This window comes from Mustela erminea, chromosome 6 (genome assembly GCF_009829155.1).
Source record: "Mustela erminea isolate mMusErm1 chromosome 6, mMusErm1.Pri, whole genome shotgun sequence".
Taxonomy (NCBI): domain Eukaryota; kingdom Metazoa; phylum Chordata; class Mammalia; order Carnivora; family Mustelidae; genus Mustela; species Mustela erminea.
This window is the reverse complement of record NC_045619.1, coordinates 68,960,583-68,976,206: the sequence shown is the minus strand read 5'-3', so window position 1 is coordinate 68,976,206 and position 15,624 is coordinate 68,960,583. Positions and strand designations below refer to the sequence as shown.

General features: G+C 36.7%; 1 protein-coding gene across 5 annotated transcripts in view; it reads right to left on the bottom strand.

Annotated features, from left to right (window-relative positions):
- Nucleotides 1-15,624, bottom strand: part of CASC1 (cancer susceptibility 1) — a 62,423-nt gene that overhangs the window by 35,720 nt on the left and 11,079 nt on the right. For 4 of the 5 annotated variants that reach the window (XM_032347643.1, XM_032347644.1, XM_032347645.1 and 1 more), the window contains 5 exons: nucleotides 14,241-14,325; nucleotides 12,058-12,149; nucleotides 9,545-9,646; nucleotides 8,572-8,709; nucleotides 2,306-2,452 (listed from right to left, as the gene is read on the bottom strand). In XM_032347643.1, coding sequence (XP_032203534.1) covers nucleotides 2,306-2,452; nucleotides 8,572-8,709; nucleotides 9,545-9,646; nucleotides 12,058-12,149; nucleotides 14,241-14,325 — 564 coding nt within the window. The remainder of the gene's footprint in view (nucleotides 1-2,305; nucleotides 2,453-8,571; nucleotides 8,710-9,544; nucleotides 9,647-12,057; nucleotides 12,150-14,240; nucleotides 14,326-15,624) is intronic. The other variant, XM_032347647.1, reaches the window with a different exon arrangement.

The window sequence follows — 15,624 nt, the reverse complement described above, 5'->3', positions numbered from 1 at the left end:
GTCAATATTGTATGTATTTAGTTGTCACAATATAAAAACTTTGGGGTACTGGAGATTGAATTTATTTCCAAGTTTTATTTATTTATTTTTTTTTTAAAGATTTTATTTATTTATTTATTTGGCAGACAGAAATCACAAGTAGACGGAGAGGCAGGCAGAGAGAGAGAGAGAGGGAAGCAGGCTCCCTGCTGAGCAGAAAGCCCGATGCGGGACTCGATCCCAGGACCCTGAGATCATGACCTGAGCCGAAGGCAGCGGCTTAACCCACTGAGCCACCCAGGCGCCCTATTTCCAAGTTTTAAAAAGTAATTGATCCTGCATGCTTCCCCCCAAGCCGTGACATTAACTTTTGAAGTGTTCAGGATAGTCTTATAGAACTATTCCACATTGTGAATTTATCTAATTCTTCATGGTATTGCTTAGCTTGCTCTTCTGTCCCCTTTATTTTTTGTAACTTCTTTGAAAGTTAGGTCTAGGTAGGTTTAATTATTTTTGGCAAGAAGGCATTGTAGGTTATGCTGTACTCTTCACGATGCGTCCTGTCAGGAGGCATATGATGTCCCACTGTTAACAATGTGGACTTGATCGCTTGGTTAACATGGTAAGTATCTCCCAGTTGTGAAGTACACTTTTCCCCAATCTGTAAGTAATCTGTGGTCTAATATTTTGGCACCATGAGAATCATGCACTCCTCAACTACTTTTCACCTAATTATTAAGTGAAAATGCCCCTAAAAAAAAAAACAATGCCCCTTATCATTTATTACATTGAGGATTAAAAAAATGGTGATTTTCTAACTGACAATTCCTTCACCATTTATCAGATGGCATTCTTCTATAAACTGTTCTTCCCCTCCATCCCACTTTCTCACTTGCTTTTCTGGAGTATCCTTTTAGACTCACAGATTTTTATTTAGTCAATGGTCTATAATCAATTGTAATTATTCTTTTTGATATTCAAACAATTTCAAATTTGACCAGAGGGAGCCCCTTTAAGTTAGTTCTGTCCCTTTGGATACAATTCCATTAGTCTCTGAGCATTTATTTGCTTTCTAGCACAAGATAACTCATTCTCATCTTTCACTTACCCTGCTCCAGTTCTGGAATCAGCTGTTCACCCCAATTAGACCTGGTTCCATTTTACAGATTAGAAAGAAATCTGGTTCATAGTAGTATTTCCATTTCAAATTAAACATTACAATATTTGGGGCCCCTGGGTGGCTCAGTGGGTTGAGCCTCTGCCTTTAGGCTCAAGTCATGATCTCAGGATCCTGGGATCAAGCCCCGCATCAGGCTCTCTGCTCAGCAGGAAGCCTGCTTCCCCCTCTCTCTCTGTCTGCCTCTCTGCCTACTTGTGATCTCTGTCTGTCAAATAAATAAATAAAATCTTTAAAAAAAACTTACAGTATTTCTTCTAATCTCTTAGTTTACATATTTTATCTTTTTTCTCTTAAAATAATCTTGATTATTAAAAATTATAATACATTTCTTTGCTTTTCTTATAATAAAACTGTTCCAAAATTACATTATAAATATTACTACCAATAATAAATTTAGTAAAGTTTAAGCCAATTTTGCAATTCTTTTCATAATTAGAACATATTCTACTAAGGCTATACAGAGACCAACATAAACCAAAAGATAAAAAGACACACACAAAAAATGTGTGACTTTAGGTTGTTTTCTGATTTAAAGAGCACACAATAAAACAAAAATAGCCATAGAAGACATTCATGGGATAGGATATTAGCCAAAATTTAAATAGGGACTGGACATTAGATTATGGAATTATTAATTGTCAAGGTATAATGATGATTTTAGTTATACGAATATTATCACTAATGATAAGATATTTGGGAAAAATAGACTGACTACCAATAATTATGATCTTAGTCAATTTATCTTGAGTAGTGAATATTTAGCATATAAAGTTTTGTGAATTTATTTTCATAGTGATCCTACTAAACCTTAGCAAGTATAAGAAAAAAAGTCGGTTAAGCATCCGCCTTTGGCTGAGGTCATGATCTCAGGGTCCTGGGATTGAGCCCCACACTGGCATTTCTGCTCAGCGAGGAGTCTGCTTCCCCATCTCACTCTCCCTCTGTGCGTGCTCTCTCTCTCTCAAATAAATAAATAAAATATTAAAGAAAAACAGGACTTCAACTATACTGATTTTTTAACTGACTTTTCCATAGCCTTTTAATTAAAAAGATGCTAGATTTTTTTTATCATATAGTATAAAATTTTAACTCTTAAAAAGTTAATTGTAATTTATAAGCAAAATGAGAAAAAAAAATCACACTTACTCTGAGAAGTATTTCTGTGGCTATGTTAAACTTAAGATGAAGGAGCTCCTGGAGTTCTAGAATTGATCCTTGGTACTGTTTTATATTTTTATCTTCCAAATCATATGGTGGCGTTTCCAGTAAAATTAATTTCAATTTCTCAATTAACTATAAATAATAACAAAGTAAAAACTTACTATAAAAATAATCTTCTGACAAATGGTCAAAGAAAAAGTAAAAAGGGAATGTTCTATCACTTTTGAATTGAGGCATACATCATATATCATCAGTAAAACATATAAAAATATTTTCTTATATTCATTGTGTTATTTAAGATCATGGAAAAATAAAATATTTTCTCCAGAAACTCCATTATAAGAATTCCCAACTACACATAACAGAGCTTTCATTAGCAAATTAATAGAGCAGGGGCAGCTTGGATAACTAAGACTATGGAACAGTAGAAATAATGGTATAACAACAATGAGGAGGAGGCTGACAATAAGAGAGTTACTAATATATACTGAATGTTTATGTAGGAGTCCAGGGAAGGCCACCCCCAAATGAACCACAAAGGCCCAACACTGATCATTTTGAACTGAAGCTACTTGAGAGTCAACTGTACAAAGACACTTAGACTTCTTCTGTCCTCCTGAAAGGAGGAAACAAATCTCCCATATAAAAAACACCAATCCCTGTACTAAGAAAAGGCATCTTTATTACCAAAGGCAAGGGCTATCAAGTAGAGAAAACTGTAGAAATAAACCTTGTTACTTTTTTACTAGTCTACTACCTCAGCCCAAATTCTGCTTAGAGTTCCTAATTCAAGCTCACAAACACCTGTTTTCCTTATCCTGTAAATGCCTCACAAATCTAATGTTTCTTTGTCTAAAATGTGCCTGCCTTGGTTCTTTCTTTCTTTCTTTCTTTTTTTTCTTTTTAAGATTTTATTTATTTATTTATTTGACAGAGATCACAAGTAGGCAGAGAGGCAGGCAGAGAGAGGGGGAAGCAGGCTCCCTGCTGAACAGAGAGCCAGATTCAGGGCTGGATCCCAGGACCCTGGGATCATGACCTGAGCCGAAGGCAGAGACTTTAACCCACTGAGCCACCCAGGTGCCCCATGTCTCAATTTCATTACTGGGTGCACATGTGCACATAATAAAACTGTCTTTTTTCTCCCATTAACCTGTCTCATATGAATTGAATTCTCCGTCCAGCTGAAAGACCTTGAAGGGTAGAAGAATTTTCCCTCTCCTACACTTACTACGTGCCAGGAACTGTTCTAAACCTTTATACATATTCATTCTATCTTCATCATAACTCTATGAGCTGGATATTGTTATTGTGCCTATTTTTATAGATAAGGAAACTGAAGTTTCACCTGTAAGGAGTTTGGAAGATCTGACCCCATCCTAACAAACAAAAAGCTCAACAGACTGAAAAATCAAAAAAACCCCTTCTTTGACCCACAAGAGGGGAAGAAACTGGGCAAACACCTGCCCTCAAGACTGAAGAGACCTAGATTCAGGAGCAAAAGCCACTGCAGAAACCAGTGCCAAGTAAGAACGTCTGAACTGTAAATGCCAAATTATTGGAAGCTCAGTGTAGACAACTCTTGAAAGTTAAAAACTCCAGAAAAGGGGTGCCTGGGTGGCTCAGTCGTTAAGCGTCTGCCTTTGGCTGGCTCAGATCTTGATCCCAGCGTCCTGGGATCCCTCCTCATATCTGGCTCCCTGCTCAGCAGGGAGCCTGTTTCTCCCTCCCCAGCTCCCTGGTGCTTGTGGTCCCTCTCTCTCTCTCTCTGTCATAAATTAAAAATCTTAAAAACAACAAAAACTCCAGGAGAACACAGTCATGAAAGGGAGAGGGCCCATAATATTGTTAGATTTACCACCAAACACTCCACCGGGTTCTATAACAACTATGGGAGCAAAATCCCCTCCTATTTCTAGCAGGGGGAGGGGAAAGGGAATGCCTAACAAGGCCTGAGCTCAAGGGAAACTAATTAGAGCCTAATCTGCAGGAATTTTATCAGAGCTTAACTCACCCGGGGCAAAGAAAATACACAACTCTAGCTGGCTCTAGCCATTCCCTCCCACCAAAAAGGGAATAAAAAAAATTAAAGACAATCGTGAAGTTCACCATGCAGAGATGCAGAGACATGGACTTTACTGAAAGACTGAGACCTATTTTCAGGACTGTAGGATTCTTCCCCTCTCCCTACCTTATCTCGTAGTCACATTACTAAAGGCCTGTTTACAGCAGCTCCTTTTACCCAGTACATCATGTTGAGCTATCAGGAGAAAATTACAAGTCATACCAAAAGGCAAAACCCATAATTTGAAAAGACAAAGCAAGCATCAGAACCACACATGGCAGGGAAGTTGGAATTATCAGACCAGGAATTTAAAACAACTATGATTAATATGCTGAGGGCTCTATTGGATAAAACAGACAGCATCCATGAATAGATGGGCACTGTAAAGGAGAGAGACGGAAATCGTGAGAAAGAACCAGAAAGAGACGCTAGATCAAAGGATACTGTAACAGGAATGGAAATGCCTTTGGGGGGCTTATTAGTAGACTGGACTCAGCTGAGGGAAGAATCTCTGAGCCAGAGGACATAGCAATAGAATCCTTGAAAACCAAATGGCAAAGACAACAAAAACCTAAAAAAACAACGTAAAAAAATAGAACAAAATATCATGGGACCGTGGGACAACTACAAAGGGTGTCACATACACATAATGAAGATACTGGAAGGAGAAAAAAAGAGAGAAAGGAACAGAAGAAATATTTGACATAATAATAATTGAGAATTTCCTAAATTAATGTCTGATGCTAAACCACAGGTTCAGGAAGCTCAGAGAACACCAAGCAGGATAAATGCCCTAAAAAACGACACTTAGGCACATCATTTCCAAACTCAGAAAAAGCAAAGATAAAGAAAAAAATCCCCACAGAAGTCAGAGGGAAAAAACCTTACCTTTAGAGGAACAAAAATCAAGAATTGCATTTAACATCTCAGAAACCATGCAAGTAGGTAGCCTGGGTAGCTCAGGCAGGTAAAAATTTGTCTTTGGCTCAGATCATGATCTCAACATCCTGGGATCAAGCCTCACATGCAGCTTCCTACTTCTCCCTCTCCCTGCCACACCCTGCTTGTGCTCTTCCTCTCTGTCAAATAAAATCTTTTTTAAAAAATCAAGCAAGCAAGAAGAGAGCAGAGATATTTATAGTGCTGAAAGAAACTGAGGCACAGCAAGATCAAGGAACAACCAGTAAGTGGCAGGATTTAGTTCTGAACACTGACACATAATAAACACCTCATACATTCCAAATTAAGGGAGGCAGCTCAGTGGCAGTATGGACTCAAGCCAGAATGCAGGACTTCAATCCTAGCCACTTCTCATTAACAGTGTGATCTTGGGCAAGTTATAGAACATCTTCGTGCCTCTGTGCATCACTGTGCCTTCTTCATTTGTGAAATGGGAATAATAGTGAATACCTCATAGAGTTATTATAAGAATTCAGCAAGTTACTATTTCTAAAGCCTGGCATAGTATTATTTAAGAGTGTGCCAAATAAATACATTTGATCATTTAGAACTTGATGTTTACCGTGGCATCAATGCTATCTAATTCTTTTCTGTTCCTCATGTGCTGCCTACTTTAGTTTCCTAGTGCTAGGATCATGCTCTTCTGTCTCCTGCTTTTTTTAAGTGTTTTGGTTTTTTTTTTAAAAGAATTTATTTATTTATCAGAGAGAGGGAGAGAGACAGAGAGTGTGCAGCAGGGGAAGCAGCTGGCAGAGGGAGAAGCAGGCTCCTCACTGCACAAGAAGCTCATTGCAGGACTCGATCCCAGAACCCTGGGATCATGACCTGAGCTGAAGGCAGACACTTACCCGACAGCCACACAGGCATCCCCTTCTATCTCTTCTTTTGTTACTTATCTTTTTCTCATTTTCCCTACTCTTTGTTATTTCCACTTCTGTAACCCACTCTCACATTAGGAAGATTTCCCTTCCAGCTCATCACTGATGAACTCTACTTCCGCTACTTCCCACTCTCTTCTGGCTCTTACAGAGCACCAGGTTCTTAGACCAGCATCATGCCACGGCAACGTGGCAGAGAGGGTGTGCAATAGCAAGAAGACCTCACTGTGTACGGAAGGCTCCATCGATAGAGTAAGACTCATCTGATATCTCATAGGAGACTCTAAGCATGTCACAATCTCTCTTTCTATGTAAAATGGGTCTCATAAGTGTGTCTAGATCAAATCAGGCAAGCGTGTTACGAACTTAACAGAATCTGGAGTTACTCCATCTTTTTTTTTTTTTTTTTTAAAGATTTTATTTATTTGACAGAGAGAGATCACAAGTAGGCAGAGAGGCAGGCAGAGAGAGAGAAGGGGGGAAGCAGGCTCCTCGCTGAGCAGAGACCCCCGATATGGGACTTGATCCCAGGACCCTGAGATCAAGACCCGAGCCGAAGGCAGAGGCTTAACCCACTGAGCCACCCAGGCGCGCTGGAGTTACTCCATCCTATAATAACATGTACAAGAAGGAAACCACACTGACAAAAAAACACAAAAGATGGTGAGAAACTGTAACAAAAGCACTAGAGGATAAAAGGACCAAGAGCAGTGAATTCCTTCCAGTTTCAACTATTCTGTAGGTGTGTCTAGTGTGGATTTTTCTATTCACCCTAACTTGGGATTCATTGGTTTCTTGAATCTGAGGGTTTGTATCTTCTCTCAACTCTGGAAAAATGTCAGCCGTTTTCTCTTTGAAATATTGTCATTCCCTCATTCTTCTGCATCTCCTTCTGACACTCATTTTCAATGTATTTTAGCCTCTTTTCCTCTATCATACATGTCTGTTAATTGCTCATTCATATTTTCCATCTCTTTATCTCTCTGTTATATTCTGGTAAATTCTCCCAATCGACTTGTGATTCATTTGCGATTAAGAATCATTTTCTTATTCCCCCTTCTCTAAGCTAAAGATGAGCCAAACAAGTTCCTATCATTTCCTTTTGCAAATAGGTATTTTCTCTTTTATCCACAATAACTTTTGGAGGCTCCCAGTCATATAAGGCATCTTTGATTCAACTTGCCAGCTTTCACATACTCTAGGCATTGCTTCCTGACGTGCTTTAAAACAAGGCTAACCCAAAACTTAACAGAGAGGAAAGCCTCTGGAGAAGTGGCTTCTCTGTGAAGCCACTGATTTTGAGACTTGCCTACTTCTCTGAATTGTTTTATGGCCTCCAAGATTTTCCGTTATTTTGTTTTGAACTTGGCAATGAGTTTTTTTTAAATATTTATTTATTGGGGTACCTGGGTGGCTCAGATGCTTTCGGCTCAGGTCACGATCTTCAGGTCCTGGGATCAAGCCCCAGGTCAGGTTCCCAGCTCAGCGGGGAGTCTGCTTCTCCCTCTTCCTCTGCCTCTCCCCCTGCTTGTGTTCTCTCACTCTCTCTCAAATGAATAAATAAAATCTTTAAAAAAAAATTTATTTATTTATTTATTTGAGAGAGAGGGAGACAGCATGCAAAAGAGAGCACTAGAGTGGGGAAAGGGACAGAGGGAGAGAATCTTCAAGTAGACTCCCTGCTGGGCCCAGAGCAGAGAATGTGGGACTCAATCTTAGAATCCCTAAGATCATGACCTCAGCTAAAACCAAGTCAGACACTTAACCGACTAACCCACCCAGGCACCTGTAGGCAATGAATTTAAATATCGTTAAAAAAATTTTTTTAGCATTTTTAAGTGCATAATAAAGTGGAAGTTCCTCCAGGTAGCCTGTCCATCCTATTTGTCAAAGTAGAAAGTACAATATTCTTACTCGTCTTTATACTTTCATGCCTTCAAGAGTAAGTGCCTGGCACATAGTTAACATTGAAAAACATCTGTAGTAAACATAGATTAGTGGAAAATTTCAACTCGGGATAAAATCATATACTTTTCCCCCAAGTTATCTACATAAATGGATGCAACCTGTTTTTTTTTTTTTTTTTCCTGCTTGGATTAGACACACATAATGTTTCCATTTATGTCATGATGATCTTATCTAAGGAGGCAAAAATAAAAGTAAAAATAGGAATTTTAGAAATTTAAAAAAATGAAAAGATAAGCAAATAATTTTCTCCATAACCAAGTAAGCAGTAGTGTTATTAATTGGCAAGTACTATGGTTATTCAATTTATTCCTATTTTGGAGTCAATATCAGACAATTTATAATTTAAATAATTCAAAATTATAGAATATTTCAGTACCTACCTTTAGCACTAGTTTGCTTTTTGCAATCACTTCCTCAAGTGTCTCATTTGTTTCCTCTTTCCACAAGCTAATGAAAGTATTAATTTCTGGGGATATTGAAGGATCAGGACTCCCATCACATTGAATGTAGTGTTTCCACTGTGAAATAAAAATGTCTAAAGGTTCAGACTGATGAAAATTCAAAGATTAAATAACTTTTTTCAAAGTATCAGTTCTCATAATCTAGTTTTTCCAATTTAGGCAAAAAACATGACTTCAATTGCTTATTTGAAATATCTCTAAAATAACAAAATTCTTTTCATCAAAATGATTTAAAAGTTTCCATAATTCAAATAAATAGCAATTCTACTATTTGTCACATTTTTAAAACAGTATTTATGAGTTGATTTTGTTTTGCCTTCCTCTCTAATCATATAACTTCTATACTTATAAAAGCCAACACGGACTAGTTTCTACTTTTCAGACTGTTACTAGTTGTTAATAATCACTGGCATTTTAGTATGAGTTCTTCCATTTACTCTGTAGTACATGCAAATTCTGCATTTGTAATCATATTATCCTTAACAATTTTTTGCTTAAATTTATGCCACCATTATCTTTTGCCATATTATTAATTGTTCCTTTTTTTCTGGATAATAATTTTTACTGTTTCCAAAGTTATGCTCTTTTGAGCAACACTAGATTCCTTTAAACTCAAAATTTTCTACTTAAATTTGGAATAATTTTCTCGTGTAGATTCCCCAAAATTAAACCAGAGTCAAAAGATCTAAAAATTTCAAGGGTCTTACTATTGACAAATAGTTTTCTACAAAGCTATGTGAATTTACTTTGCCACATGCGATATGAGAGATTTGTCAGATTAGAGATGTATTACAGACAAACTCTAAGTCTGGGGAACATTAAAAAGGATATCAGACTATAACTCCCTCTTGTGGTACAAAAGTATTAGTTCACACACATAAATAGGTCTTACCTGAGAAAGCAATCTTGTATCTCGTTTCAATTTTTCTGCTTCAGGAAAACACCCTTCTAATAAACAAAGTTCTTCAAGTTCTTCATGTCTCCTTTCTAGATCCTATTACATGGGGATAAATACATTGATCTGCTCTTAAATTTTAGCTTTATGTTTCATAAATAGCATCTAAACTTTACTGACAAAATATTTAGTTTCAAAATGAACACTAAAGTTAGTTTGAGTGTAACTGTCATTTCCAAAAGGTTTCATCTGAAACAGTGGTTTGTGAATGATCTGCAGACTCTGGTGGGTCCCTAAGACTCTGGGGATCTGTGAAGTCAAATCTGCCCTCGTAATAATACTAAAACAGTAACCGCCTTTTCTGTAGTGTATACATTTGCACTAATGGCACAAAATGGTATAAAATTGCTGGTGCCTCAGCACAAATCAAGTCACAAGCTGTACTAGGGGTCACATTCTTTGAGGGAGTGGGGTGGGAAACAGCCAGTTTCACATAAGAATGATGTGATAAAGTGAAAATTATTAATTTTATTAAATTTGAACTCATCAGTATATGTCTTTTGATTATTCTATGTGATAAAATGGGAAGTATGCATAGAGCAATTCTGCTACATCAAACAACAAGACTGTTTTGAGAAATAAATACTTGTGCAATTATTAGAGTATTTTGGCAGACACTCAAAAATGAATGAATTGAGCGTGTTAATTCCAAGAAACAACTATAAGTATTTGTTACCAATGTGAAAATTCAAGTTTTCAAATAAAAATAAAATAAATCTAAAAATAAAATATAAAATAAAATAAAAAAATAAAATAAAATAAAAATTCAAAATTTAAAGGGGGGCTCAGTCAGGTGAGTGTCCGACTCTTGGTTTCGGCTCAGGTCATGATCTCGGGTCATGGGATCAGGTCCTCCATCGTGGGGCTCTGTGCTCAGTGGGGAGTCTGCTTGAGATTCTCTCTTTCCCTCCCCCTCGACCCTTCCTCCCTGCTCTCTCTCTCAAATAAATGAATCTTTAAGGAAAAGAATTCGAATTTTAAGAAAACTTGCACCTACCACTGTTTGACATTTTCTCCCTAAAAACCTTTCTGACTTGATTGGAGATGACACTAGTGCATGCAATTTTTTATAATGAATAATAAAAATGTGTCAATATTTGGAAGGAAATAATTCAGTAAATGAAATTCTTCTAAGCAATTAATCATGATATTGCAAAATCATACATGGTTATAAGATCTATTTAAAGGGTAAGATAAATCAGTGTTTTAGTGTAACAGAGCATGAAAAGTTCATTAATATGATTTCAGATTCCATACTGAGAAACTATGACACTGAGTTTTGGCATAGTATCAAAAAGAATATTCACAATTAACTGAAAAGCTTTAATATTCCTCCTTTTTCCAACTATGAATTTGTGTGAGGCCAGATGTTTCTTCAAAACAACACACTGAAACAGAATACTGAAGTCGGTATGAGAATCCAGCTGTCTTTTGTTAAGTCCGACATCGAAGAGATATTAAAAACATAAACAATGTCACTTATTTCCCTAATTTAAAAAATATATATAATGTGTGGTGATGGATGTTAGAGTATTGTAATAATCTTTTCACAATATATACAAATACTGGGTCACTATGTTGTATACCTAAACTAATATAATTTTGTATATCAATTATAAATCAATAATATATATATAATTATAGGTGTTTTCTTTTTTAAAATGTTAATATATTTACTTACTTTTACTAATGTTTATTTCTAACAATAATCTGTTAATACAATGTGTCTTACAATTTCTCAGTTTAAATTTCTAATATGGTAAATATTGATAGACAAAACCCACATAAATCTCCTTTGGGGTCTTCAATTTTTAACTTATAAGGTTTCTCCTCAGAGAAATTATTGATCTGAAAAATTCTGGTGAAAAAGATAAGTAAAACTAAAACAGGAGAGGTAGAATTTGAGTTTGGGGGGTGGGGGAGGGGGTGTCTTTGTTTAATCATCTATAAAACAAACTGAGAAAAATAACTTAAGGCTTACAAGCAAGGGCTCTGAAGCAAGGCTATTTATGTCTAAGTCCTGGCTCCACTGTTTGCTTTCCTTATTCCTCAATTTCCTTATCTGTGAAATGTGGGTAATAATTTCACTAACTTTCTGGTAGAATTTAATGAGTTAAACGAGTTTATATAGGCCTAAAACCTATACCACTACCACTAGTGGTAGGTATGGGGGAGAGTGACTTTACATGGCCAAACACATCTGATAGCCACATAGTTTGTCTTCATTCATAACATTATTAGGGATGCCTGGGTGGTTCAGTTGCTTAACCATCTGCCCACGGCTCAGGTCATGATCCCAGGGTCTTGGGATTGAGCCCCGAATCCATCTCCTTGCTCAGCGGAGAGCCTGCTTCTCCCTCTGTCTGCCACTCCCCCTACTCATGCACTCTCTCTCTCTCTGACAAATAAATCAAATCTTTAAAAAAATAACATTACTAATGTTTATATACTTTTGCTTCAAGTTGATGCCATTTTTCTTTCTCAATCCGTTGTATTTCAAGCCTTTCCATTTCTTCTTTTTCATATTTCACACGGGCTTCCTCTAAAGAACCAAAAACAAAACAAAAAAAAATCTTTTCTCAGTGATTAAATCAATCTTTTTTTTTTAAAGATTTTATTTATTTGACACACAGACAGAGATCACAAGTAGGCAGAGAGGCAGGTAGAGAGAGAGAGAGGAGGAAGCAGGCTCCCCACGGAGTAGAGAGCCCGACGCGGGGCTCAATCCCAGGACCCTGAGATCATGACCTGAGCTGAAGGCAGAGGCTTTAACCCACTGAGCCACCCAGGCACCCCTAAATCAATCTATTTTAAAATATTTTCAACATGTAAGGGTGGTGGAATATTTTATAGAAGTCACAACCACATCATGTGGTAGAAATAAGATGAATGCTAGATTTTTTTTCAAAAAACAACATGACTCAAACTTCCTGGCCAAGAAAATACAACTATAATGATATTTCTCTTTCCCCCCAAAGTTTACAGATATCCAATAATAATTTTAACCAAGAAAAAGTGACAGATTGATCATGGGTAATTAAGGAGAGGTAAAACCTTCAGATTTCCATAAGTCTGTGACATCTACATCATCAGAAGAAACTACCCTAATCTTCTCTTCTACTGTAATCTTTATTAAAAAATATATGAGGGGCGCCTGGGTGGCTTGGTTGGTTGAGAGGCTGCCTTCAGCTCAGGTCATGATCCAGGGGTCCTGGAATCGAGACCCACATTGGGCTCTCTGCTCAGTGGAGAGCCTGTTTCTCCCTCTCCCTCTGCCTGCCTCTCTACCTACTTGTGTTCTGTCAAATAAATAAATAAAACCTTTAAAAATATATGAAATATATGTTGAAGAATATGAGTTTAATCCAATTTTTAAAAACTTTCCCCAAGATCTAGATTCTGATAATGTACTCTTATCAAGAGCCACCTAAGAAGGATTCATTATGATTACACACAAAAAATCAACATGGAACCTGAGGACAGAATTTTAAAACCTGAATTTGAATCCACACATGTTCTCAATGCTAAAAGCTACAACCACTTGAAATATTCAGATTTTTAAAATCACTTTTTGGTATTTTTTAAATAACTGATATTTTTATGAATTTTTAACTGACTTTCTTTTTTACAAATGAAAATTTGTAAAATTGGGCAAATAAACATTATTAAACTATAAAAACTTGGGCTGCTCTGTACATTTCTTGTTAGTGTCTACTTCCCATATTTAATGAATGTATCAGAATTCTTACTGTACAATTAGCACCAATGCCTCTGATTTCATCAGTAAATACAAAGACTTCAAAATTGGTTTGCCAGAGTTAGCAAATAAAAATACAGCATGCTTACTTGAACTTGAATTTCAGATAACGGAATTGCCCTTTTTTTTTTTTTAAGTATGTTCCATATCTCATGAGACAAATTATCCCAAATTATCCACTGTTTATCTGAAATTGAAATTTAACTGGGCATTTTGTATTTTATCTGGCAACTCCCCTTCAAGATATATCTGAAAGTGACTGGTATATACTAACAGAACTTTCTGGGTACCCTTTAAACAGCAGAAATTTATTACAAAACAGATGAGATTTGGGCGCCGGTGGCTCAGTTGGTTAAGTGACTGCCTTCAACTCAGGTCATGGTCCTCGAGTCCCGGGATCAAGTCCTGCATTGGGCTCCCAGCTCCATGGGGAGTCTGCTTCTCCCTCTGACCTTCTCCCCTCTCATGCTCTCTCTCTCTGTCTCAAATAAATAAATAAAATCTTAAAAAAAAAAATAAGATTTGAAAAATTGAAGAATTTTGAAAATTCTTTTAAAAAGATATTGACGGGCGCCTGGGTGGCTCAGTGGGTTAAGCCGCTGCCTTCGGCTCAGGTCATGATCTCAGGGTCCTGGGATCGAGGCCCGCATCGGGCTCTCTGCTCAGCAGGGAGCCTGTTTCCCTCTCTCTCTCTGCCTGCCTCTCCATCTACTTGTGATTTCTCTCTGTCAAATAAATAAACAAAATCTTTAAAAAAAAATAAAAAATAAAAAAATAAAATAAAATAAAATAAAAAGATATTGACTGGAATGTAGAAATACCAACCTACTGTTACATTCCCTGCATATGAAAATAGTAACACTGTGTATTTTGTACCTTCCTCTTTTTGCCGTCTTTCCTCCTCCTCTTGTAGCTGCTTTAATCGTTCAGCTTTGGTGATTTTCCTCTTCTTCTTGCCAGACTTAAATGTCACAACATAAAAAAAGGCTATTAACATGTATCCAAATTACTTTTAAACACATATCCCTCAAATAGTAATTATGAAAAACACTTTTGCTTCCATGAATCCAGCCTTTCATTCATTCAAGTAAGACTTTATTATGTACAAAGCCTTGACCCAATGCACTGAGGACAAAGTATGGAAGCAAGTAAGAAAAATAAGCATAAAATTTATTAAACGCAAGAGTGACAGTGCCAATTTAATTACTATACAATTAATGCTATGCAATTAATATGCAATTTACATAATTTTCTCATTCCTAGTTTCCACATCTTTAAAATGGTGCTACATAAGACCTCATTTTGGGGTGCCTGGGTGGCTCAGTCGGTTGAATGTCTGACTCTTGATTTCAGCTCAGGTCATGATCCCAGGGCTGTGAGTTGAGCCCTGCATTGGGTTCTGTCCTCAGCTCAGGGTCTGCTTCAAATTCTCTCTCTCTCTTCCTCCCTTCACTCACACATATTCTCTGTTTCTCAAATAAATAAATAAAATCTTTTAAAAAAGACCTCATTTTATTTTTTAAGGATTAAAATAAAATATATATGTAAAATAGATATAAATAGATATAATAATAATATAAATAGATATGAAATATATGTAAAAATAGTTATATTATTATTACATGTCTATAATGATTAAAAATACATCATAGAGCAGGTAGGATTTAAGTCTGTGCCCAAGAGATTTTAACATTCAGATATGAGGGGAAGGTATCTCAAGAGGGAAATGTAAGCAATAAGATATGAAGATGGGATGGCCCTGGAAAGGCCAACAAGTTCATGGGCCCTGGGGAGATTCCAAGAAAAGGTAATAGAAATGAAAATGGGAAAAAAGGCTTGAGCCTATGCTATAGAAGTTGGACATTATTCTAAAAAAGTGCAAGCTCCCTAAAAGTTTTTGAGAAGAGCTGCGGCTATTAACAATATAATTTTGAAAACTAACTTTGTATTAGGAAGAAAATGATTATGAAGAGGATACTATTTGGGTGACTATTAACAGAAGTTACTAGAGACTCTGGGGTGGCTCAGTGGGTTAAAGCCTGTGCTTTTGGCTCAGATCATGATCCAAGGGTCCTGGGATCGAGCCCCGCATTGGGTTCTCTGCTCAGCGGGGAGCCTGCTTCCTCCTCTCTCTGCCTGCCTCTCTCCCTACTTTTGATCTGTCTGTCAAATAAATAAATCATAACAATGTAACAAACACAGGAGAATGGATACAATACATATTATATAAGTTAACTTAATTTGATGATTAAAATTTGAG